General features: G+C 55.3%; 2 protein-coding genes and 2 pseudogenes across 6 annotated transcripts in view; 3 read left to right on the forward strand and 1 right to left on the reverse strand.

The window, feature by feature from the left end:
* Window positions 1–9,537, forward strand: part of LOC127474818 (uncharacterized) — a 220,356-nt gene extending 210,819 nt beyond the window's left edge. Inside the window, exons 11-30 of one of the 5 annotated variants that reach the window (XM_051796117.1) lie at window positions 2,690–2,837; window positions 3,079–3,266; window positions 3,355–3,492; window positions 3,766–3,880; window positions 4,052–4,189; window positions 4,447–4,623; window positions 4,770–4,907; window positions 5,258–5,406; window positions 5,684–5,831; window positions 6,052–6,239; window positions 6,328–6,465; window positions 6,592–6,706; window positions 6,878–7,015; window positions 7,271–7,447; window positions 7,585–7,740; window positions 7,898–7,999; window positions 8,126–8,228; window positions 8,479–8,523; window positions 8,835–9,221; window positions 9,521–9,537. In XM_051796117.1, coding sequence (XP_051652077.1) covers window positions 2,690–2,837; window positions 3,079–3,266; window positions 3,355–3,492; window positions 3,766–3,880; window positions 4,052–4,189; window positions 4,447–4,623; window positions 4,770–4,907; window positions 5,258–5,406; window positions 5,684–5,831; window positions 6,052–6,239; window positions 6,328–6,465; window positions 6,592–6,706; window positions 6,878–7,015; window positions 7,271–7,447; window positions 7,585–7,740; window positions 7,898–7,999; window positions 8,126–8,228; window positions 8,479–8,523; window positions 8,835–8,926 — 2,593 coding nt within the window. In that variant the 3' untranslated portion in view covers window positions 8,927–9,221; window positions 9,521–9,537. The remainder of the gene's footprint in view (window positions 1–2,689; window positions 2,838–3,078; window positions 3,267–3,354; window positions 3,493–3,765; window positions 3,881–4,051; window positions 4,190–4,446; window positions 4,624–4,769; window positions 4,908–5,257; window positions 5,407–5,683; window positions 5,832–6,051; window positions 6,240–6,327; window positions 6,466–6,591; window positions 6,707–6,877; window positions 7,016–7,270; window positions 7,448–7,584; window positions 7,741–7,897; window positions 8,000–8,125; window positions 8,229–8,478; window positions 8,524–8,834; window positions 9,222–9,520) is intronic. The other 4 variants (XM_051796120.1, XM_051796119.1, XM_051796121.1 and 1 more) reach the window with 4 other exon arrangements.
* Window positions 1–23,350, forward strand: part of LOC127474815 (zinc finger protein 208-like) — a 1,262,639-nt pseudogene that overhangs the window by 674,109 nt on the left and 565,180 nt on the right.
* The window catches only part of LOC127474817 (zinc finger protein 850-like), a 594,864-nt pseudogene that overhangs the window by 299,347 nt on the left and 272,167 nt on the right, over window positions 1–23,350 (reverse strand).
* Window positions 1–23,350, forward strand: part of LOC127475002 (B-cell antigen receptor complex-associated protein alpha chain-like) — a 249,560-nt gene that overhangs the window by 8,256 nt on the left and 217,954 nt on the right. The window lies entirely within an intron of this gene.

The raw sequence follows: 23,350 nt of genomic DNA on the forward strand, positions 1-23,350 counted from the left end.
GGCAAATGAGTTGCTGCTGATTTCAGTGCAGTTGCGACTAAAGGGGTCAGAGCAGCATTCGTGCCCTTGCCCACACATTGTGTCACAGCCCCTCTGTTTAGATGGCCACCAACCAAGACTTCTCCCAAGGAGGCCATGCCAGCTTCTGTGGAGGCCCCGTGCCCTTCCCACTGCTGCTGTGTTGGCAGCCGAGGGGGCTCTTTCTGCTGCCACAAGCAGGCACAGGAGGGGAGTGTTTACTCCTTTTTGGAACCGTTCCTAAAGTTCACGTCCAGCTGTCTCAGATGCTTTAGGGATCGGATTCCTTCCAACCTGGGGCAGGTTGACCAGGTTGGGGGAGGCCCCAGGGCCCGTGTCCGTGTGTCACAGGGCCCTTTGTGACATGGTGGCCGTCGCCAATGGGATGGGACAGGGCAGGGTGTCCAAGGGCCCTTTATGACACATCCTGATATAGGTGTTGGGCGGCAACGCGGCCGCGCCACAGTGCTCGGAGCACGCGTCTGGTCAGGACGGGACTGAGCGGGGCTGTGAGGAGTCTCCTCGCAGCCAACTCATTCGTTGCTGACCGGAAGCGATTCTGAGAGTTTTTTTTTGAGCAAGTTCCCTTGAGGCCACACCACAGGAGTTGGTGACCCGGAGGTTTTTCCGAGGCATCCCCACTCCCTGTGGGAGTGGCCCTCGAGGCCAGGCCACAGGCCTTGGTGACCCGGAGCTTTTCTGGGCATCACCAGTGCTTGTGGAAGGTGCCTACGAGGCCAGACCACGGGACTTGGTCACCTGCAGTCCCTGTGGAAGGTGCCCTCGAGGCCATTTTGTGAGATTTGCCCACCAGGGTTTTTTCCGAAGCGTCTCTCGTGCAAGTTCCCTTGAGACAAGACGGTGGGATGGCAGGGAGACGCTTCAGCCTGTTCAGGCTGCTGAGGAGGAAGAAGAACAGGAGAGGTCCTGGGGCGGCCCCAGCACAGCAAGCTGAGGAGCCCCTGCAGCAGGGTGAGTGCTGGAGATGGGCCACAGGGCTGGTGGCTGCAGCCAGCTTGGCCCCTTCCTGTCCCCTCTGGACACGCCCAGGGAAAAAGGAGGGGGGAAGAGGGGCCCAGGCTGACCCCCCAGCATCCCTGCTCCATCCACTGGGCACCACAGGGCCGGCCCTGCCTGTGGAGTGCAGGGCTGGGCTGTGTTCCCTGGCCTCTCCCGCACACCCTCAGCTCTGCCTGCACTCGCTCTTTGACAGATCCAGGTCAGGAGCGGACAGAGGAGCAGGACCACCCCCATGGCCGCTTCCGCAGAGCAGTTCAGGTACCTGCAGCCATCCCCCCCTGGGCTGGGCCTGCTGTCCCTGCTCCGCCTGGCACTGCTGGTGGAGCGCTCCCATGGACTTCCCTCTCTTCCCTGCCCTTTCTTCTCCTGCAGAGGTTGCTGAAAATCATGCGCATTCGGCATAGAACACCCAGGACCACACCACCTGAGCTCGTGTCAGAGCCTGACACCAGGCCAGCTGAGCTCAAAGAAAAGCCTGATGGCAGCACCGCGCCGATTGATGGCATGGCAACCTCTGACACCGCTGTGAGCGAGGACACAGCCAACCCTGACACCGCACTGGCCGACCCCATTGCGAAGGATGACACAGAACCCAGTCATTGCACAGCAAAGCCCGACACCGCTTTGGCTGAAGACACTGCTTTGGCTGAAGACACAACCAGCTCTGACACCACAGTGACTGATGTCATGGCCAAGGCTGACATGGCGCTGATGGCCATTGATGGCACATCACCCTCTGACACGGCACCGATGGACGGCACAGCAAAGCCTGACACTGCTTTGGCTGGTGACACAACCGGCTCTGACACTGATCTCGTGGCCCAGGCTGACATCACACCGATGCTGACTGAGGGCACAGCAAGCTCTGCTGAGGCACCGATGGATGACTCAGCAAACCCTGAGACTGCCATGACTGATGACACAACCAGCACTGAAACCACAACAAGTGACCTCATGGCAGAGGGTGACGCCACGAGTGAGGGCATCGGAAACGCTGCCACCACGTCAGCTGAGAGTGTGACTGATGCTCCCAGTGTGCACTTTTTGGAGGGGAAAGGTGTCTCCAGCTGGAAGTCAGTAAGCAGCCTGTGGTCAGGGTTTAAGTCCCCAGGGGTCTCGTGGCCTCTCAAGTTGGGTCTGCTGGCCCCCTAAGCCTTTGAGGCCAGCAGAGTGTGGTGGGAAGGGAAGCACCTGCTCCCTCTGGCAGCTCCTCAACTGTCCCCCACTGCCTCTCCAGGTGCCGGCCATCGTTTGGTACATCCACCATGACCTCACCTCCCACGTGTCTCCGCACACTGACATCTGCAGGCTCGCTGAGGCACACCCACGTGATGTGGTGATGACTCTCCTGCGCTGTGCCCCAGAGTGTGACAGGTACAGGGCCCAGCTGCCTTGCTGGCTCAGGGATCACCAACCCGTACAACCCCTCACCCTGCAGAGCCTGTCCCACATGGTCTGCCAGACAGATGGAGACTTCCAGGACCCTTGGGCCACTCCATTTCCTAGCCTTGGCCTGTCAGCCCCCAATCCTACTGCCACATGCCCTCCCTGCCCCTCAAGGCACCATGGCTCTGTCACATGGGCCCCCACAGATGCCCAGGCCATGGTGCTGTAGCTGAGACCCCCCTGACCCAGAGCTCTGGCTCCACAGAGCTGCTGCAATGATGTGGAGAAGCATCGGCTCCTCGGGAACAACAGTGGAGAAGGTGCTGCCAACACTGCTCCGAGTGATGGAGGACTGGCCAGTGCATGGAATGTCCACCTCCGATGGCGACAACAGAGACGTGTTTGCCCTGGCTGTGAGTTTCTAGAAGTGACCTTTACTCCTCCCCACGTCGCCTCTCCAGTGGCTCTCCATCATCCCCCACCCCTGCATCTCCCTGCCTCAGGCCTTGGGCTGCAAATGTGGCTGAGGGGCAGGTTCAGGGGCACCAGGCCGGCTGCTCCCCCTGCCTCTCCCCTGGCCTCTCCCTCCCACACTCGGACCCTGCCACGTGGACCTCTCGCACTCAGTGCTGTCTCTCTGTGCTTTGATTGCAGGCAACCCTGGCACTGTGGCTGATCATCCAGGAGCCCAACTGCCAGGGTGCAGTCATGAATTACATCCCCCGCCTGCTCATGGCTCTGCTGTTCCAAGTGTCCATGAGCACAGAGCAGGTGCCAGAAGAGGTGAACACCTTCTGGAGGGGATGCCTGGAGCAACACCACCTTCCCACCCAGCCCAACAGGTGCTCCATCCCAGTCCTCTCTCCCTGCCATGCCCTCAGGGTTGGGGCCAGCGCTCCCAGCATGACCTGGCCTTTGCTCTGCACACAGGTTTTTGGTCCAGACCATCAAGGCCCTGCTCTGCCACCTGCCGTGGGAGGATATTTGGATGGCAAGGAAGCGCAGGCTTGCCTGGGACCCACTCCTGAATTCTGACACCCATCACTATGCAGTGGGTCTGCATGTCAGGTGAGAGAATCTTGTCCATGCTGCTCCCATCATCTCTACCCTGGGCACAGGGCACTCCACACAGCCCCTATGGGTGTAGGGCAGAGGGCCTTGGCCCCAAGGGATGGCTGAGTAGCTTGGAAAAGGCTGTGCGAGGCGGGTGCACAGGAGGAGCCACCTGCCATAGTGCCCACGTCCCATCCTGGGCTGCTGGGAAAAGACCAAGACTCTGTGAGTCACTGCTGGGAGAGCTTTGCCCACCCTGCTCAGGGTTCATGCTTTTCTCCCTGACAGGGAGATGCGCCGCCAACTGACCCCCTCCCATTCCCCACTGGCAATCCACCTGCTGGGGCAGCTCAGCTCTGAGGACCCCCGTTGGGAGCTGCCTGCCCTGGAGTTCCTGGTGGAGGTGAGCCTGATGGCGAGCGCTGCCTGGCCCAGCTGCCTCCCCCTCTCTGCCCTCTGGCAGCCGCAGCCGCCCGGGACGGTGCCTGCACCCTGTGCTGCTGCCTGGGCCCAGCCCCGGGCGGGTCCGGGCTCCTGCTGCCCGGGCACCCCGTCACTGCTCCCTGCCTTCCAGCTCCTGGACTATCTGGACGGAAGGAGATGTCACAGCAGTGTTGAGCAGATCCTGTCAAGGCACCTGCAGAGTGAGTGCCCAGAGAGACGTCGCCTGGCTCTCCGAGGCCGCATGGTGCTCTGGACGGATCTGTCAATGGTGAGAAGGGGACACCCGGCTGAAGCCACACAGGCAACCTGGGGCTGGGGAAGGCAGTCCCTTGGGCTTGGCAGGGCTTTGGGAGCTGTGGATGCTCTTCCCAGCTCTCCTGCCTCCCTGTTCTGCTGCCTGGGCCCTGCGGGACAGGCCTTTGGCCTCTGGACCCCGGGGCAGCAGCGTGGGGTTGCACCACCAGAGTGCCCTGCCGCTGTTGCAGCTGTTCAGGGCTTGACAGCACAGCACTGTGTTCCACACAGGCCCAAAGCATCTGCAGCCTGTCTCAACACCTCCTGGAGCTGCTGCCTGATGCAGATGGAGAGCTGGTCGTGATGACCCTCTCTGTGTTTGTGAGTGTGCTCCGGGACAAAGACATTCAGGCATTCATCTCCACTGCCCCCAAGCTGGCTGAGGTGCTCTGGCCACTCTTTGACAACGTAAGGCCTTGTATCCCCAGTCCATGGGCACTGGCTGCTGCCAGGAAACTTTGTGCCCTGTGAATGTTCAGGCTTGTGCCTGTGCCTGGTTGGCCTGGAGCATCCAGTGCTGAGGTCTTTTTCTCTTCTTTTGCACCCATGTGCAGCTGTCCTCCTTTCACTTCCTCGAAACGGTGATGGAGGTACTGGTGGAAGGGGGAACAAAGCCCTTGGAGATGCAGATGCACCAGAGCCTGGTGCTGTGGTTCTTCCTGCAGTATGATGAGCACCAGTGCGTGGCAGAGGTGAGCACTGTGGGCTCTGGGGTCCCCGTGGCAGGGGCTGGGCTGCCTCCTGCCCTGGGGCTTCATGGGCTCCAGCCTCCTCCTGCCCAGGCACCGAGACCTGGCCACAGAAACTCAAGACACCTCCTCTTCCAGATTTTTATGGAGGAGAAAGGTGTCCCCAGTCGGCAGCAAGTAAGCAGCCTGTGGCCAGGGCTCAAGTGCCCCAGGGGTCTTGGGGCCTCTCATGCCAGGTCCGCTGACCCCCTAAGCCTTTGAGGTCACACTGTGTGGTGGGAAGTACTTCTTGGGCAAGCTGGGCAACCTGCTCCCTCTGGCAGCTCTCCAACTCTCCCCCACTGCCTCTCCAGGTGCCGACCATCGTGAGATCCATGCACCAGTGCCTCACCTCCCACATGACTCCAGGGGTCAGGATGCACACTAACATCTGCAGGCTCACTGAGGCACACCCACATGATGTGGTGATGACTCTCCTGCGCTGTGCCCCAGAGTGTGACAGGTACAGGGCCCAGCTGCCTTGCTGGCTCAGGGATCACCAACCCATACAACCCCTCACCCTGCAGAGCCTGTCCCATGTGGTCCGCCAGACAGATGGAGACTTCCAGGAACCTCGGGCCCCTCCATTTCCTAGCCTTGGCCTGTCAGCCCCCAATCCTACTGCCACATGCCCTCCCTGCCCCTCAAGGCACCATGGCTCTGTCACATGGGCCCCCACAGATGCCCAGGCCATGGTGCTGTAGCTGAGACCCCCCTGACCCAGAGCTCTGGCTCCACAGAGCTGCTGCAATGATGTGGAGAAGCATCGGCTCCTCGGGAACAACAGTGGAGAAGGTGCTGCCAACACTGCTCCGAGTGATGGAGGACTGGCCAGTGCACAGAATGTCCACCTCCGATGGCGACAACAGAGATGTCTTTGCCCTGGCTGTGAGTTTCTAGAAGTGGCCTCTGCTCCCCCCACATCACCTCCCCCACCCCTGCATCTCCCTGCCTCAGGCCTTGGGCTGCAAATGTGGCTGAGGGGCAGGTTCAGGGGCACCAGGCCGGCTGCTCCCCCTGCCTCTCCCCTGGCCTCTCCCTCCCACACTCGGACCCTGCCACGTGGACCTCTCGCACTCAGTGCTGTCTCTCTGTGCTTTGATTGCAGGCAACCCTGGCACTGTGGCTGATCATCCAGGAGCCCAAGTGCCAGGATGAAGTCATGAATTACATCCCCCGCCTGCTCATGGCTCTGCTGTTCCAAGTGTCCATGAGCACAGAGCAGGTGCCAGAAGAGGTGAACACCTTCTGGAGGGGATGCCTGGAGCAACACCGCCTTCCCACCCAGCCCAGCAGGTGCTCCTTCCCAGTCCTCTCTCCCTGCCATGCCCTCAGGGTTGGGGCCAGCGCTCCCAGCATGACCTGGCCTTTGCTCTGCACACAGGTTTTTGGTCCAGACCATCAAGGCCCTCTTCTGCCGGCTGCAGTGGGACAATGAGGTGGTGTCAGTGGAGCGCAAGTGTGGCTGGGACACGCTCCTCTGTGCTGACACCCAGCACTATGCAGTGGGGCTGCTGGCCAGGTGAGACACCCTTGTCCCTGCTGCCCCCAGCATCTCTGCCCTGGGCATGGGGCACCCCACACAGCCTTCTGGGGGAGCTTTGCCCACCCTACTCAGGCTCCATCCTTCCTTCTTTCCCCCTGACAGGGAGATGCGCCACGTCTTGATCCCTTTCTATTCTCCAATGGCAATCCACCTGCTGGGGCTGCTCAGCACTGAGGACTCCCGTTGGGAGCTGCCTGCCCTGGCCTTCCTGGTGGAGGTGAGCCTGATGACGAGCGCTGCCTGGTCCGCCTGCCTCCCCCTCTCTGCCCTCTCACAGCCGCAGCTGCCTGGGACGGTGCCTGCACCCTGTGCTGCTGCCTGGGCCCAGCCCCGGGCGGGTCTGGGCTCCTGCCGGCCAGGCACCCCGTCACTGCTCTCTGCCTTCCAGGTCCTGGACTTTCTGGACAGGAGTAAATGTTGTGACAGTGTCCTGCCCATCCTGTCGAGGAACCTGCGGAGCCAGTGCCAAGAGAGGCAGCGCCTGGCGCTCAGAGGCCTCCTGGTGCTTGCTGTGGATCCCTCAATGGTGAGAAGGGGACACCCGGATGAAGCCACACGGGCAGCCTGGGGCTGGGAAGGGGAGGTGCTTGGGTTTGGCTGGGCTTTGGGAGCTGTGGCAGCTGCTCCCAGCTCTCCTGCCTCCCTCTTCTGCTGCCCTGGCCCTGCGGGACAGGCCTTTGGCCTCTGGGCCCCGGGGCAGCAGCGTGGGGCTGCACCGCCAGAGAGCTGTTGGTGGGGCAGCTGTTCAGGGCTTGACAGCACAGCACTGTGTTCCACACAGGCCCAAAGCATCTGCAGCCTATCTCAACACCTCCTGGAGCTGCTGCCTGATGCAGATGGAGAGCTGGTCGTGATGACCCTCTCTGTGTTTGAGAGTATGCTCCAGGATGAAGACATTCGGGTATTTGTCTCCACTGCCCCCAAGCTGGCTGAGGCGCTCCGGCCCCTCTTTGACAATGTAAGGCTTTGTGCCCTCCACCTCCAGGCACTGAGTGCTGCCAAGAAACTTTGCCCTGTGGATGTTCAGGCCTGTGCCTGTACCTGGTTGGCCGGGAGCATCCAGTGCTGAGGTCTTTTTCTCCTCTTTTGTCCCAGGACAACACCCACGTGCAGCTGCTCTCCATTCACCTCTTCCAAGAGGTGATGGAGCTGCTGGTAGAAGAGGGAACACAGCTCTTGGAGACTCAGGTGCACCAGAGCCTGGTCCCACTGTTCATCCATGGGCATGACGAGAACCAGTGCGTGGCAGAGGTGAGCACTCGTGGGCTCTGGTGTCCCTGTGCACGGGGCTGGGCTGCCTCCTGCCCTGGGGCCTCAAGGGCTCCAGCCTCCTGCTGGCCTTGGTGCAGGGACACAGGGGCTGTGCCCTGGGCTGTGGTGCCATGTCCCGCTCTCTGCTGCTCTGCAGGCCTCTCGGGAAGTGCTGCTTTGCGCTGCCAGGTTCCTCAAGAGAAGGGACCTGGAGAAGTTGCTGAGGAGAGAGCAGCACTTCAAGTTCTGCGATTGCCTGGTAAGGATGACCCTGAAGGCCCAGCCCCAGGCTGGACAAGCCCCCAGGCCCCGATGCCAAGTGTGCAGGGCTGGCCCTGTGCCCCTGCCACTGCTGCAGCCACAGACACCCCCCTGCTCTCTGCAGATGGACAAGGACGTGAGCCGAAGGGCCGAGCACCTGCAGCAGGCCCTGCCCTACCTGCAGAGCCCACAGCAGCCCCTGCGAGAGGCGGCCGTCAGGTTCATGGGTGAGCCCCAAGGCCGCGGTCCCTCCCTGCCCACTGCAGCTCAGCCCCAGCCCCGGCTGCTCCAGCGGCAGCAGGATGTGGCCCAGGGATGTGCTGGGGAGGCCCGAGTGCCCTGGCAGTTGCTGCTGCCCTCTGCCAGCCCAGCCCTTGGGTGTCCCAATGCGGGAAGGCCCCGGCTCAGCCCTGCCAGGCCAGGAGGCCGTGGGGGGGGGTTGTGCTGCTGGGGCCCTGACACGCTCTCTGTTCCCAGGGATTGCTGCCTGGCACATGCAAGACCTGCAGCTCCTCATGAGGGGTGAGTGAGGACAGTGGGCTTTCACTGGGGGCTGGCAGGGAGGAGCACAGACCCTGGACAGGGAACTGCAGTCCCTGCCCTGCCTGCGCGGGGCTCTGCTCCCTGCACGGACAAGGGGCGCTGTGGGCAGAGCAGGGACACATTTCAGGGGCAGGGAGAGGATTGGGGGCCAGCACCTTCCCGCTCATCCTGTTGACCCCTGCTCCCTGCTGGTCATGGCAAGAGCTGGCTGGGATGGCCCTGGCAGGAAGAGCTCCTCGGGTTCCCACACATCCAGGCTCTGACTGTGGCTCCGTTCCTCTCTCTTCCAGCCTTTGAAGCCATGAGCCAGGACGACTGCCCGTCCTACTGCACCATGCGGACTGAATTCTTGTCCGCTTTCAGACGGGCAGTAACAAAGTAATCTCCAGCCAGACAACCTGCATCCCCCCAACAGCACTGGAAGACCAAGGGACGAGACCACTTCTCATGGGAGCTGGAGATTCAGCTGATGCTGGGCCCAACTGAGCCAGCCGGCAAGGCCAGGCAGCTCCTGGCCTGCCCATCTCTATGAACAGCCCCTTCCCTTCCCAAACCTTCCCTTCCCAAACCTTTCCCAAACCTTCCCAAACCTTCCCAAACCTTCCCAAACCTTCCCAAACTTTCCCAAACCTTCTCCTGCCCACACTTAATCCTCCCTTTCCCCTTAGCTTAAGAAGGTTCATCCCTTCCCCTTAGATTAATAAACATCAGCTCCCCTCCTCTCTCCTCCCCTTCCCAAACCTTCCCTTTCCTCCCCAAACCTTCCCCTGTCCACACTTCATCCCTCCCTTTCCCCTTAGCTTAAGAAGATTCATCCCTCCCCTTCCCCTTAGATTAATATCGGCTCCCTTCCCCTCCCTTCCCCTCCATCCCCTTTCCTTCCCTCCCCAAACCTTCCCAAACCTTCCATTCCCTCCCCTCCCCTTCCCTTCTCCTGCCCACACTTCATCCCTCCCTTTCCCCTTAACTTAAGAAGCTTCATCCCTCCCCTTCCCCTTAGAGTAATAAACACAAGCTCCCCTCCCCCCTCCCCTTCCCTCCCCTCCCCTTCCCTCCCCTCCCCTCCCCTCCCCTCCCCTTCCCTCCCCAAACCTTCCCAAACCTTCCCTTCCCAAACCTTCTCTTCCCTTTCCCAAACCTTTACAAACCTTCCCAAACCTTCTCCTGCTCACACTTAATCCTCCCTTTCCCCTTAGCTTAAGAAGGTTCATCCCTTCCCTTCCCTTCCCCTTAGATTAATACACATCAGCTCCCCTCCTCTCCCCTCCCCTCCCCTTCCCAAACCTTCCCTTTCCTCCCCAAACCTTCCCCTGTCCACACTTCATCCCTCCCTTTCCCCTTAGCTTAAGAAGATTCATCCCTCCCCTTCCCCTTAGATTAATATCAGATCCCCTCCCTCCCTTCCCCTCCATCCCCTTTCCTTCCCTCCCCAAACCTTCCCAAACCTTCCCTCCTCTCCCCTCCCCTCCCCAAATCTTCCCTCCCCTTCCCTCCCCTCCTTTCCCCTCCCCAAACCTTTCCTTCCCTCTCCTCCCCTTGCCAAACCTTCCCTTCCCTTCCCAAACCTTCCCTTCCCAAACCTTCCCAAGCCTTCCCTTCCCAAACCTTCTCTTCCCTCCCCTCCCCTTCCCTTCTCCTGCCCACACCTCATCCCTCCCTTTCCCATTACCTTAAGAAGCTTCATCCCTCCCCTTCACCTTACATTAATAAACATTTGCTTTCTCCCCCTGACCTGCATCTTTGTGGAACTCAATCGCCACAAACCTCAGCCCTGTAGCTCACAGGCCCATTCCTGCCTTGCTTTTGCCCCTTGTGCTGTGGGCACACACACAGGGACAAGGGCACTTCAGGCTGCCCTTGTCCCTAGGGCTCTGGGGCACATTTAAAACTGCTTTAGCACAGGTCCCACCAGCAGTTGCTCTCCAGTGCCACAGGGAGCCTGGCAGGCTGGGCACACACCCACTCAGCAAACCCCCGGCAACTCTGCTCTGCCTCAGGCAACACCTCAGCTCAGCCACTGCAGCTGGGCTGGGGCCGTTCTGTCCCACACTCAGTCACAGTACTGACTGTCTCAGAGACAACACCTTCAGGACATCAACCTCAAGCCTACCCACAGGGTACCTGAGTGTTCCCAAACAACAACAAAAATACCACCAATCTGCTCCACACCTATTCATCAACCCCTGCAAGCACCCCAAAGCACAAGCATCACACCTCAGCCACAGACCCTGGCTGACAGCAGAAAGCACCAGGTATCTCCTTGCCATAGGATCAAGATGTTGATCTGTTCTCTACACACTCAGCTTCCTCCCCACCTGATTTTATTGTACTCATTACCTGACTGCACACGGTGAGCTTCTTGGCCTCCAAATGTTTATAACTATCTTGGCCTCAAAAATTCTCATCTCCTCTGCACCTTCTCTACTCAGAAGAAATGTAGAGGGTTTTTTGGTTTCTTGTTTTTTGTTTTTGGTTTTTTTTTTTTTTTTGTTTTGTTTTTTGTGTTTTTTTTTGTTTTTTTTTTTTTTGTTTTGTTTTTGTTTTTTTTTTTGTTTGTTTGGTTTTTTTTCTCAAACTTTTACAAGCAAACTGCTGTTTGGATCCATGGAATCATTAGCTCCTCCTTTGCCGTCTTGGAAACAAAGGCACAACTTTAGAGCCCGTACTATTTCTCTCCCTTACCATCAGGACTAAGGCATAAAGGAGCTTCTCTGGGCTGCATGCAAGTGACATGGACTTGGCAATAACCCAGAACTAGCTCGGAGTGAAACTGTGTTCACCCAGCACAAGAGTGGATGGAACAGTGTGCTGGTTTAAAGGTAAACCAGCAGGGGAAATGAACTCAACTCAAAGGAGAGATTATAAGTCAGAATAACAATTTAATAAAATAATACAATACGTACAATTATACAGACAAACAATTGGTCTTAACCCACAAAACCCAAATGTATAACCCAGCACCCTGGGGCATGAACAGAGTGGTGTTCCTTGCCCCCCCCCCCCCCTCGAGTCCAAAGTAAAGGCAGAGGGGAAAACCCTGCTGGTGGGAGAGCTGTTGCAGTCTGGTCAAAAGTGGTGATTGCAGTCCAGTTGAGGGTGGTGTCTCAGTCTGGTTGAGAGCGGTGAGCTGCAGTCTTCCTCTGTAGTTTTACCATGAGTGGTAAAAAGGTTCCGAAACTCCAAGTTTATATATTCTCCAATTCAGGCAGGAATGTTCAGTCTTTCCCTCAGAGTAGGGAATTCCATAAAAGGGTATGAGGACAGGAACATCTTCCTATCTCACAGGCCTCTACCGACAACAGTTTCTGGGAAATGGCATGGAAAGCCATAGAATACACAGTCCTGGGCTACATCCATCCAGTGATGAATCAGTCCCAGCCGTTCTATTGTTTCAATAATTGCTTCAATATAGTGCACTATCCTATCTTATACTGAACAACTAGTAATTTTAGCATTTATACTGTGTAGTACACAATTCTGATTAAGATAATTTGTCTGATCAATTGTATAAATAAATGTTTCTTTTTTTTTATAAATACTCTCATTTGGTCAACCATTAAAACCAGTGGGGCAAAAGTGGTTCAATCGCACTTCTGTAATTCCTTAAATTTAATTTGTTGACAAAATCCAAAGCAAAGATTGGACCCCTTATTCTTTGAGGCACTGCAGTGGGACAATGGCTCTATGATTACAGGAGGTTGCACTGTTTCCCAGCATTCTTGGGCTCCATAAGGCCATGCACTGTTACAATGGCCCACTGATTCCATCATTTTCTCCAGTGTCTCAATGGACCCTTGATTCCATGAGGTTCCACAAAGGCCCAAGGTCCTTTTGATTCCACTAGATTCCACGGCGTCCCATGTTCCCTTTGGTTCCAGGAGGCCCCAGTGTATTCCAATGGACCCTGGATTCCATGAGATTCCACAGTGTCCTGGGGTTCCCTTGTCTCCCTCAGTTTTGGCAGTGTCCCAGGGTCCCTTTGTTCCCAGGGAGGTTCCTTTGTTTCCATCAGGCCCTGCCACGTCCCAGACTCCCTTTGGTTCCATGAGGTGCTGCAGGGTCACAATGTCCCCTTTATTCCAGGAGGTTCTGCCATGTCCCAGGGTTCCTTTGGTTCCATGGGATTCCACAGGGCCAAAACTCTCTGGTTCTTATCCTTCCAAAATTTGTGGGCCCATTCTATCCCTGCCTGGGATGGAGCCCCATTGTGTTTCTGCAGGAATGGATCCATGGCCATCCTGCCACTGCACCAATTGAATGCTGCACAAACATCACTGCAGGCCCGACCCTGGATGCAGGAACAGTCTGGGAACTCCAGGCCTGCTCCCATTCAGCAGAGCCAGGCGGGGTCCCAAAGAGCACAAGTGATTGACTGCAACCCCTGCAGGTCTCTGGCATTGCTGGGGACAAATGCAGGAACTGCCAGGAGCTCTGCAGAGCCCTGACAGTGCCACTGCAATCCCAAGCTGTATTGCCCGGGGCAACCCTCAGCACAGCCAAGGCCACAACCCTTCGTGAAAGGTGTCCCTTCTGGGCAGGGCCAGGGGGACAAACCCCTCCATCTGTCCCTGCACATGTTGGGTCCAATTCTCATCCCCCACTTAGGGACAAAGTCAGGCTCCATTGGGTGTTTAGCTTTGCATTTCCTTCACCCTTTTGTGCTTCCAACACACACACACCCCAGTCTGGGCAGAGTTTGGTCTTCCAAAAAACACAAGACCTGACTATTTGTGGCTCCAGCTCCAGTGACTGGAACTTGGGCCATGATCCGTGCCAGGAGTAGAGAGGTCTCTCCCCACAGAAACTTCTTGACAATGGAGTTATCAAGAAAACGGGACAGGCTGTGGGGATCACTTGCAGGGCACAGCCAGGGATGTGTCTTGACCAGCCTCCTGTTTATCATGACCAGCTTTTTCAGCCTCTTTTCTCTCTCTTTTTTCATGCTGTTTCCTCCAGAAACCACTGGGATTCTACCCTTGCTTTGGTTCTTTCTTAGACATCCCATGACAAGTCTTGCCCAGTCCCCAAATCCCCTTTCTGTCTGCCCATTATGAGTCTCAGAGCCCAAGGCCAAATCCCCCATCCTCAGCTGCAAGGTCACCCTGAGAGGTTCTGCCATTGACCCACTTGTTTCAAGTTTCACACAGATACCTTGGAACTTCCTTTCAATTATTTTTTTTATTTTTTGGACTTAGAAGGGTTTCTCCAAAAACATGGCAATTCATGTCCTCAAAAATGGAAATTCTTTGGAGAAGGAGTTTGGGACTTCAGACTCAAAAGAATGACAAAATTATTTGGCTTGGAAGGGAGCTAGAAGGTCATGTGGTCCAAGTCTCTGGACATGGACAGTGACATCTTTTACTAATTCAGGTTACTCATAGTCCCTGACCTTGGACAAATGGAGTGATGGGACATCCACTTCTCTGGAAACCTGGTCCAGTTCTTGCCGCCCTTATTGCTAAATATTTCCTCTTATTATACAATATAAAACTCTTCTCTTTCAGTTCAAAGCCACTGTCCCATGTTCTGCCACTACAGGCCTTGGTAACAAGTATCCCTGGGATTTCCTTAGACTATGAGCACGACATTTTCATCTGCAAAAAAATTAGTGAGTGCCCGGAGATCTCCCAAGATGGGCTTTAAAGGTCTCAAGCACATGAGCACTAGAGAGGGGCTAAGGAGCTGTGGCCTCAATGGTGTGGAGACTGAGGACGGTACAGGACAGCCCTCAGAGGGCTTGAAGGGAGGATTTAGAGATGGTGGATCCATTTCTCATAGCAGAAAAGACCATGAGAAATAAAGAAATAATACCAAGTTCAGCTAGGGAGGTCAAAACTGGAAACAAAGAGAAAGGAGTTTCACTCTGAGGGCAAAGGTGTGGTGCAACACATCACCCAGAAGGAGTCTGGATGAGCCCAAGGCTTTGTGTGTGCAGGAAGAGCCAGGGAGGACGCAGAGATGTCAGTGCAGGAAGGTGCCAGCCAGGTGGGGCAACCGGGGGGATGACGACAGCCTGCAGGGAAAGGGGCAGGGCATGGACACCGTAGGACAGCCTGGGCTGGAGAGGAGACAGGGATGGGGAGAAGCTGAAAGGCCCTGACAGAGCCACCTTCTGCAGGCCTTTGGCCATGGTTGCTGTCTGTGCCCCTGAGGCCAGGAGGAGGGGAGTGGCCCTTGCAGCCCTGGGGCCTCATGGCCTCCTTGTCCCTGCTCAGCAGCCTGGCAGGTGCCACCCCATGGTCCTGCCCTTGGCATTGCACATCCCACATCCCAGTGCCCCAGGAAGAGCCCTGAGGAATGAGGCAGGGACAGGACCTGCCTTCCCAGGGGCTGGGGGTCAGGGCTTGGCCCATTTGATTAAGGAAACAAGTCAAAGTTTATTCAGCATCAGAGCCACCTTTCCCTTGCTTGTCCATCCTTGTCATCACTGTCTGTAGTTTTCTGCTTTAACTGGAACCTGGGGACATGGTCTCAGTTGTGTCCCTCAGTGAGACTCATTAGCACTAAAGGAAACTTTAGTGTTTCAATCTCATTTTGACTTCTTGAGAAGTTGTTTGAACTTCCTCTCAGGGACTGAGTCTCATGTAAATAACCTCAACGTCCCCTGAGGGTCATGAAATGCCTGGGGCTGTTGCTGTGCTGCTGAGCTGGGCCGGGCTTCTGGCACACAGGGAGCTCCTGGCAATCAAGAAGAGCTTCAAAGAGACAACTCTGCTGGTGAGCAGCTCCTCTGCACAGTCCAGCAGGGCTGAGGGCACTGCCTGCAGCACCAAGGGCAGGGGAGTGAGACAGAGAGAAGTTAAAGGCTGTCAGACGTAGAATGATGCTGAGACCTCACTGGGGGAGAATTTTTAACAGACCTTGGCACAGGAAGTCTGTTCATGCAGGGCAATGGGACTGCAGCTTTTGGAGGCATCTGGGAAAGCTGGCACTGCCCACCAACTACAGATTCTGTAAGTGCAACTTGAGAGCATCTGGAGTGCAGAGGAGGAGGACATGCTCAGAGCTTCAGCTCCCTCTCAGAATATTTCCAAGACAAAGATTTTTATAAGGTTAAAGAAATTTCCTGAGATTGTGTTTCCAGTTTCCTACTCTTGAGGAATGGGAGGAATAAATAATTAAGAAAGTATTATTTTTGACAAGTCCCTGAGACATCTGAACTGAGAGTGCTCAGTAGGTCTGTCTGAGCTTCCTAATGTGCTTTCAGCCACTGCTCTGCCTGTGGGCAGCACCAGCATCACCTCTACTAGACCCATCAGGACTAGTCTGAGATGTCCTTTTTGCACCTGCAAACGGAATATGATCCCTACCAGTGCAGCCTGTGGTGCTGGGGAAGGAGCTGAGTCTGCTTAAATCAAATGCCATCGTAAGGACACTTGGTTGTCTCCCTGAGGTTTCCTTCCAAGCTCTGAATTCCACTCCAGGATGGAAACCTGTCCCTTAACATCTCCTTGTTATGTGAAACCCCTGTACAGAAGCACAGTGATGCTAAAACAGTGAAAATGCTGTTCAGTAGGGACCCAGCACTGGAGCTGAAGGAAGATCTCCTAGGAAATCAAAAGGTTGTCTGTGTGTGACATGGGGAGTGTCTGTAGAATACAGCTTTGACTTTGTTTAGATAAGTCCACACTAACTGGCCTCTTACTGTCTTCTTCTCCTGTGTGGGAAACAAACACCCAGAAGCAGCAAATGTCCAACAGCAGCTCCATGCCCCAGTTCCTCCTCCTGGCATTCGCAGACAGGCGGGATCTGCAGCTCCTGCACTTCTGGCTCTTCCTGGCCATCTCCCTGGCTGCCCTCCTGGCCAACGGCCTCATCCTCAGCGCCGTAGCCTGTGACCACCACCTGCACACCCCCATGGGCTTCTTCCTGCTCAACCTCTCCCTCACAGACCTGGGCTGCATCTGCACCACTGTCCCCAAAGCCATGCACAATTCCCTCTGGGACACCACAACCATCTCCTACACAGGATGTGCTGCACAGGTCCTTTTCTTTTATTTCTTCATGTCAGCAGAGTTTTCCCTCCTCACCATCATGTGCTACGACCGCTACGTTGCCATCTGCAAACCCCTGCACTACGGGACCCTCCTGGGCAGCAGAGCTTGTGCCCACATGGCAGCAGCTGCCTGGGCCACTGCGTTTCTCCATACTCTGCTGCACACAGCCAATACATTTTCCCTGCCCCTGTGCCAGGGCAATGCCCTGGGCCAGTTCTTCTGTGAAATCCCTGCCATCCACAAGCTCTCCTGCTCACACTCAGGTTACCTCAGGGAAATATGGCTCATTGTGGTTAGTGTCTGTTTAGTGTTCGGTTGTTTCATTTTCATTGTTTTCTCCTATGTGCAGATCTTCAGGGCTGTGCTGAGGATCCCCTCTCAGCAGGGACAGCACAAAACCTTTTCCACCTGCCTCCCTCACCTGGCTGTGCTCTCCCTGTTTGTCAGCACTGCCATATTTTCCGACCTGAAGCCTCCCTCCATCTCCTCCCCATCCCTGGACCTGGTGGTGGCAGTTCTGTACTCAGTATTACCTCCAGCACTGAACCCCCTCATCTACAGCCTGAGGAACCAGGAGCTCAAGGATGCCCTGAGGAAAATGATGACTAGATGCTTTTCAAGAGCAATAACCTGCCTGTTTTCTTCTGCACAACAGTCATTGTGTAACCATTTACTGGCCCAGCCTGCTTTCTAAAGCTTTTGAGAGTGGTGGTGGGGGCCGTTTCCTACATTTTTTCCTCTTTAAATGTTGTTAACACAGAAATTTATTCTCCATCTCATACCTAATTCACTCTCTCTTTGTTTTGACCCACAATTGTGTAAATGTGAAATCATTCTCTGTGTGCATTTAAACAAAATAAAAGTTTCTGCAGCAATTTCTTTGTTAAACATCCTGCCTTTGTTATTCTGTACATGAGGAATCACAATATCTGAGTAGAATAAAGGTCTTGAATGCTTTTTTCCAGATTCTCCCTCCAACAACTTCCCTGAAGCTGGAGGGCAGTGCCTGTGTGCAGAGGAGAAAGGGTAAAGAGTCCTGGTACAGGAGCACTGCCAGGGAGCAGCAGCTCTTGGCCTTTTCAGAGATGCTGTTTTTCCACTGCCTCCCTCTCCTTTCTGCTCCTTGCCCAAGGCCTGAGTGCTCTGGCAGCTCAGTCCCTGCTGTGTGTCAGTCCTGTGACCATGGGCAGGGACAGGCCCTGGGCACTACTGGGTCAGAGCTGGGCTCCTTAACATCATTTTCATCAGGAAAGGGGATCCCCCTGGGCAGTTCCTGAAGGCTTTGTTCTTTTTGAAAGGTTGGTGTAAAGAACAAGGCCAAGGAATAGACTCTCCAAAGTCTCATTGCTTTGCTTGTTTCCCCATTCAGTCCCTGCAGTGAGAGAAGTGACTCACTGGGGCACTTGAGGGACTGAGGGCTGGTTCAGATGTCCTGTGCTGGTGGCCAATGGCAAATGGTCTCCACATCACCTGCCTGGGGCTCTGCAGCTTGTGAGGGCTCTGATGGCAGGTGAGGACTTGTCTGTAGGAACTCAGGAAGTGCAGGAGAGCACAGAGGATCTGCAGGGACAGCCCGTCCCATCCAGTCAGCAGGGAATGGAGCCTTGGAGCAGAATCCTGCCCAGGGTGGAGTCACCCAGATATCAAGTCCTAAATCTGCCTGTGAACTGGTACAGGAGAGTTCTGCAACCCCAGGGGATGCAGCAGGAACAGAGAAAGGACTCTGGCCAGTGACTCGTCTCACCCGCAGTGAACTCCCCTTGTGCCTCCCCAGTTCAGGGGGGGCTGTACCAGAGCCAGGGGTGGGCTTTCCAGGAGGGTGTCCTGAAGAACTCTCCAGCCCACAGGCTGGATGGAGTGGAGCCCTGCCCTGCCCTTTGTGCCATTGGAAACAGCCCATGGTCCTGCCCAGCCTTGTTCTTGGCTACTGAGCCTTCCAGGACTATGGCAGAGAGTGGAGAGGAGTGATCCCCATCCTGCTGGGTCTGCTCCCCACCCTGACCAGCATGGCCAGTGCAGGCTCAGCCCAGGGTGCCACAGCCCCTCCCTGTGCAGAGCAGCACCTCCAGCTCAGGGCCCTGCAGGGATCCCAGGCTGGGATCTGCAACTGGCCAAGGCAGCCTGGACACACTGACCTGGGCAAAGGGATGTCCCTGCAGAAGAGCAAGGTAGCATTTCTGGGCCTGCAAAGAGGAATCCCTGACACAGAGAAACCTCTTTCTGCAGCCCCCCCTGGGGACAGGCTGCTCTGTCCCTGGGCCAGGACTCTGGGCTGGGCTGGGCAGAGGGGCTGGCACTGAGGGGCACAGTCAGGCTGTGCTGGGCATCTCCTGCAGGTGACACCAGGGCTCCTGCAGTTTCCCTGACCTCCATTTCCTGCTGCCATGGTGAGTGTCCAACCCCTGAGCTGATGGGGATGCTGAGACTCCTCTGTGTCCCCCAAGAGCTGCTGTGCCCCCTTCAGAGGGGCTGGGGCTGTGGGGGAAGTGCCCAGAGCTCTGCAGCACCCTGGGCTGGGCACTGCTGTGGGGCCAGACCAGACTGGGCTGCTCCACCAGTTGACCTCTATAATGAAATCACTTCTAATTTTCTTCTGAAGAACCATGAGAATATGTGTTGTGTCTTGTACACGAAAATGGAACTGTGGGGCAATAAAAAAGGTTTTGGTGTCAGGGATATTGAGAAGGCTGGGCAGTGTCACTGGGAGACCTCTCCCAAACCCTTGGAAAGGCCAGAGCCATCCCAGAGCTTCCTGGGGCCTTGGGAAAGGCAGACATGGAACCAGTCTGCAAACAGGGCAGCAAGGAGGGTTGGCAGAGTTCCAGACTGCTCAGGCTCTGCAGAGAAGGGGATAGGGCAAGTCCTCCTGCAGCCATTCCCAGGCATGGGAAGGACAAGGCAGGGATTGCAGAACCCCTGTGGGAGGGAAAAGAAGGGGATGTTCTGTGCCCAGACTTCAGCAAGGCCCTGGACATGGTCTCCTGTGATCTCCTTAGAGCCAGACTGGTGACAACTGGACTGGACAAGTGAAACATGTGGTGGGTGGGAAGTTGAATGACTGATGAGGGTCAAAAGTCATGGCACAAATTCCTCTTGGCAGCAACTCCCAGTGACATCCATCAGGGACCAGCCCTTGACCATTTCTATGGAACATCTTTATTATGTCTCTGGGTGATGGGATGAAATGCACTTTCCACTCCTTTGTGGATGATGCCAAGTTGCAGCGAGTCTGTGAGAAACCTCGTCTAGTTAATGGTGACTAGGACAAAAATGTGGTCAAGATGAGTGAGTGGGATAAACTTGTCTTGCCATCAGGTGCCCAGCAAGGCTCAAGACAATGAAGAAAAAACTCATGGGTCAGAGGAAAGGAAAATCAAAAGGAGGGAAAAAGACCAAACCCAACCAAACCAAACCCAAACAAACACAGAATGACAGAATATGCTGAGGTGGAAGGGACCCACAAGGATCATCCAGTCCAACCCAACTCTTCCATTGCCATCTGCCCCCACCCCAGCAGGCTCTGGAGCAAAGCACGGCTGAGGTCCAGCACAGCTCTACTCTGACAGAAAGAACCTGCAGTCAGGGACAGGAAGAGGACAAAGTCTTGTTTAACCAACCTGAGGAATAATGGGATCAAAGACCTCCTGTATTCCTGGGCACTTGAATGACCCTGTGGATCAGGTTTGGTAGCAGGGAGGGGGCTGTAGGTTTCCCTTAGGGAAGAGGAGATCAGGAGTTGACTCTGTGTCAGAGAGAGCCAGTTTCAGGTGGCTCCAAAATGGACCAGCCAGTGCCCAAAGCTGAGCCAAAAAGCAATTCCAGAGGCACCTCTGTGATCACCCTTTGGAGAAAGGATAAAATCCAGGGTGCTGTAACCCAGAGAGGAGTGAGAGAAATGTGGGAGAAACAACCCTGAAGGCACCAAGGGGGGTGGAGAAGGAGAAGCAGTGAGAGAGCCTTGGTGGGCACCTGTCAGCCAAAAGCCAAGCCCCAGCCCTGAGAGCCACAGCTCAGCCCAGCACAGAAGCTCCTTTAGGTCTGGAGGTTCTTTGCAGCAGCTTTTTGCAGAGCTGCCAGATGGGCCATCAAAGGAGATGCTCAGCTGAGTCTGAAACCTGGGAGATCCTTGTCAGCCTTGGCTCCAGTAGAATGATGGAAGAGTTTTGGTAGGAAAGGATCTTTGACATTCATCAAGTCCAACCCTCTGCACTAAGCAGAAACATCCACAACTAGATCACATTGCTCAGAGTCCCATCGAAGCTGCCCTTGAACATTTCCAGGGATGAGGCATCACCTCTCTTGGCATCTGTGCCAGTGTTTCACCACCCTCAATATAAAAACTTCTTGGTTATATCTACTTCAAAGCTACCATTTTTTAGTTTAAAATGATTTGTCCTATCACACCATATCTAGGCCCTACAAAATGTTTTTCCACATCTTTCTTAGAAGCCTCTGTGGTGGTGCATCCTCCCCCCATTCTCCTCAGGCCTGGTCGATGATCTCAGGAATTCCTGACAAGCCTTGACCAAACCAGCTGAGCAATGAAGAGCCCCTGGACTGGACCAGGGGTGTGGGGAAGTGTCCCTGGACTGGACCAGGTGCTCCTGGATGATACAGGTGGGAACAATCCAGAGTGGAACAGTTGGGGAACACAGGATAATCAGTCATCCCATGAATGCCTTGGAACATTCCCTGCCTGAATCACAGCCCAAATGGAACAGTTTGGATACAATTCCCAAATAGTTTGGAAACTCCAGTCATTCCTGACACCAGGATGGAAATTCAGCAGATAACTAAAGCCAGTCCCCTTGGGAGCCCACAACCAGCGGGGCTGAGGGAGGCCCTGGCAGCTCCCCAGCACCTCCCTCTCACTGGGACACCTCTGGCAGCCTCTCCCAGCTCGGGAACCCTCCAGTTTGCAACACTCCAAAGACCCTCCCTGATGCCCAGGACAATTCTGATCCCCCTCAACAAACACTCCTCCAGCTGTGACCCTTGTCTGTTGGGAAACACAAAGGGATTTGGGGGAGTGTTTCCCTGACAACAAGGAGAATTTGGGAGAGGGACCTTTGCGCACCCAGCTCTTGATGCGTCCACACATCTCTGCCTGGGTGTGGGTGTGAATTGACTGTGGTGGGAATGTTGTTATTGTGAATCTATAATTCAGTCACTGTTAAAATTGTGGCAAATGCTATTGAACCACTTGATAATTGTTCAATAGGTCAATGATTAAGTGCTACTAATGTCTTTTGCCCCCTTATCTTTGGATCAAAATCCTTTGCACCCTGACCCAAGACTCTGTGTAAATCATTCTCTTTCATCAAAAAATATATTTTTTTCATGACGTCCACTTTAAAATCTTCCTCCTTAGCTAAACTACAAAACAACTCCAATTAGCTGTAGAAATCTTGATGACTTGAAGACAATTAAAAGAAAGGGAAATAATTTGTTTTCCTGTGTTTTAATGGTCCCACAGTGTGTTTGGAGTTGCATTAGCTGTCAGTCCAAGATGGGCCATGTCAGAACTGGTGAGGTTGGGGGGTGAGGAGCAAGGTTGATCATCCAGGGTCAGTGTGGATCTCCTGAGGAGACACTCAGCATCAAGATCACTTGAAGAACACCTCTATCACCTCTTCTCTGAACTAAAAAATAGCCATCATTGAATTAAAACAAAACAAGTACAAAATTTGAAGACTTGTTTTGAAATTGCCTTGAAGACAATTAAAGGAAAACAAAAAGATCCTGAGGGATTTCTGGATTTTAATGAGCCCCACGGTGTGTTTGCAGCCTAGCCCATGGTCCTGAGGTACTGAGAGAAGATTGAAGCAGCTGCTGAAGAAGTCAGAAGCCAAACTGCAAGTGCCTTGAAGCATTGCTGGGCCCCACTGAGGGCAGGCACTGCCAAAGCCTCCCCAGGGACTCCTTGGAGCAGCTCCTTGGAGGCCAGGAGTGCAGGCAGACAAAGGCTCTGGGCAGGCCCCTGCAATGCTGAGCAAAGCCTGCCTTGGTTTTGTGGAGCACAAAGGCCAAGGCCTGAGCCCCAGGCCCTGGCCCAGCAGATCCTGTCCCTCCCGGCTGGCTCAGGGCTGTTTGGGGGGCACTGGGATGGCAGGGGGAGGAACAACAAAGGCCCAAAACTGGGCAACCCCTGCCAGGCTCCTGAGGGAGGGGCGAGGCAGAACCCAAGGGCAGAACCTGCCAGGAAAGTGTCTTGTGGTGGCCTGAGTGGCAGAGGCAGCTGCCAGAGGCAAGGGGACAAAGGCCTGGGTGCCTTTGGGCCTTGCAGCCCTGCCAGAGCCCTTGGCCATCTCTCCTGCAGGCTGTCCTGCCCTGGCCCTGCTGCTGCTCTGGCCTTGCAGGCTGCACACACCCCTCCTGCTTTCCCACCCCCTCCCAGCAGCATTTCTAGACCCTCCCTGATGTCTCTGCACCAGCTCTGGCTGTTCCCTGGAACACAAAGCCATGGGCTGATCCTGACTCCCTCTGGGTGACCTCTTGCACCACAAGGGTCCCCATTGAGTGATATTTCTTTTTCCTCACCTACAGTCTGAACCTTCCATGCTACTCTTTGTGGAGATTTCATTTTATTTCCAATATGGAGAAAAGCTCCATCCTGTCAGATCTCCTCTAGACCCTCTCCAGTTCTTCCTCATTCCTCCAGAGTGGGGAACCTCACAGACAGACAGACCAGTCCAGATGTGGTGACCCCAGGGCTGAGTCCAGGGGGGTGACAACTCCCTTGTCTGGGTGCCCACACTCCCCCCAAGGCAGCCCCATGTGCAGTTGGCCTTAAATCAAGGGGCCATTCT

The sequence above is a fragment of the Manacus candei genome, unplaced genomic scaffold (genome assembly GCF_025592945.1).
Source record: "Manacus candei isolate 608988 ecotype Guabito, Panama unplaced genomic scaffold, ASM2559294v1 h1tg000045l, whole genome shotgun sequence".
In the NCBI taxonomy this organism is placed as follows: Eukaryota; Metazoa; Chordata; class Aves; order Passeriformes; family Pipridae; genus Manacus; species Manacus candei.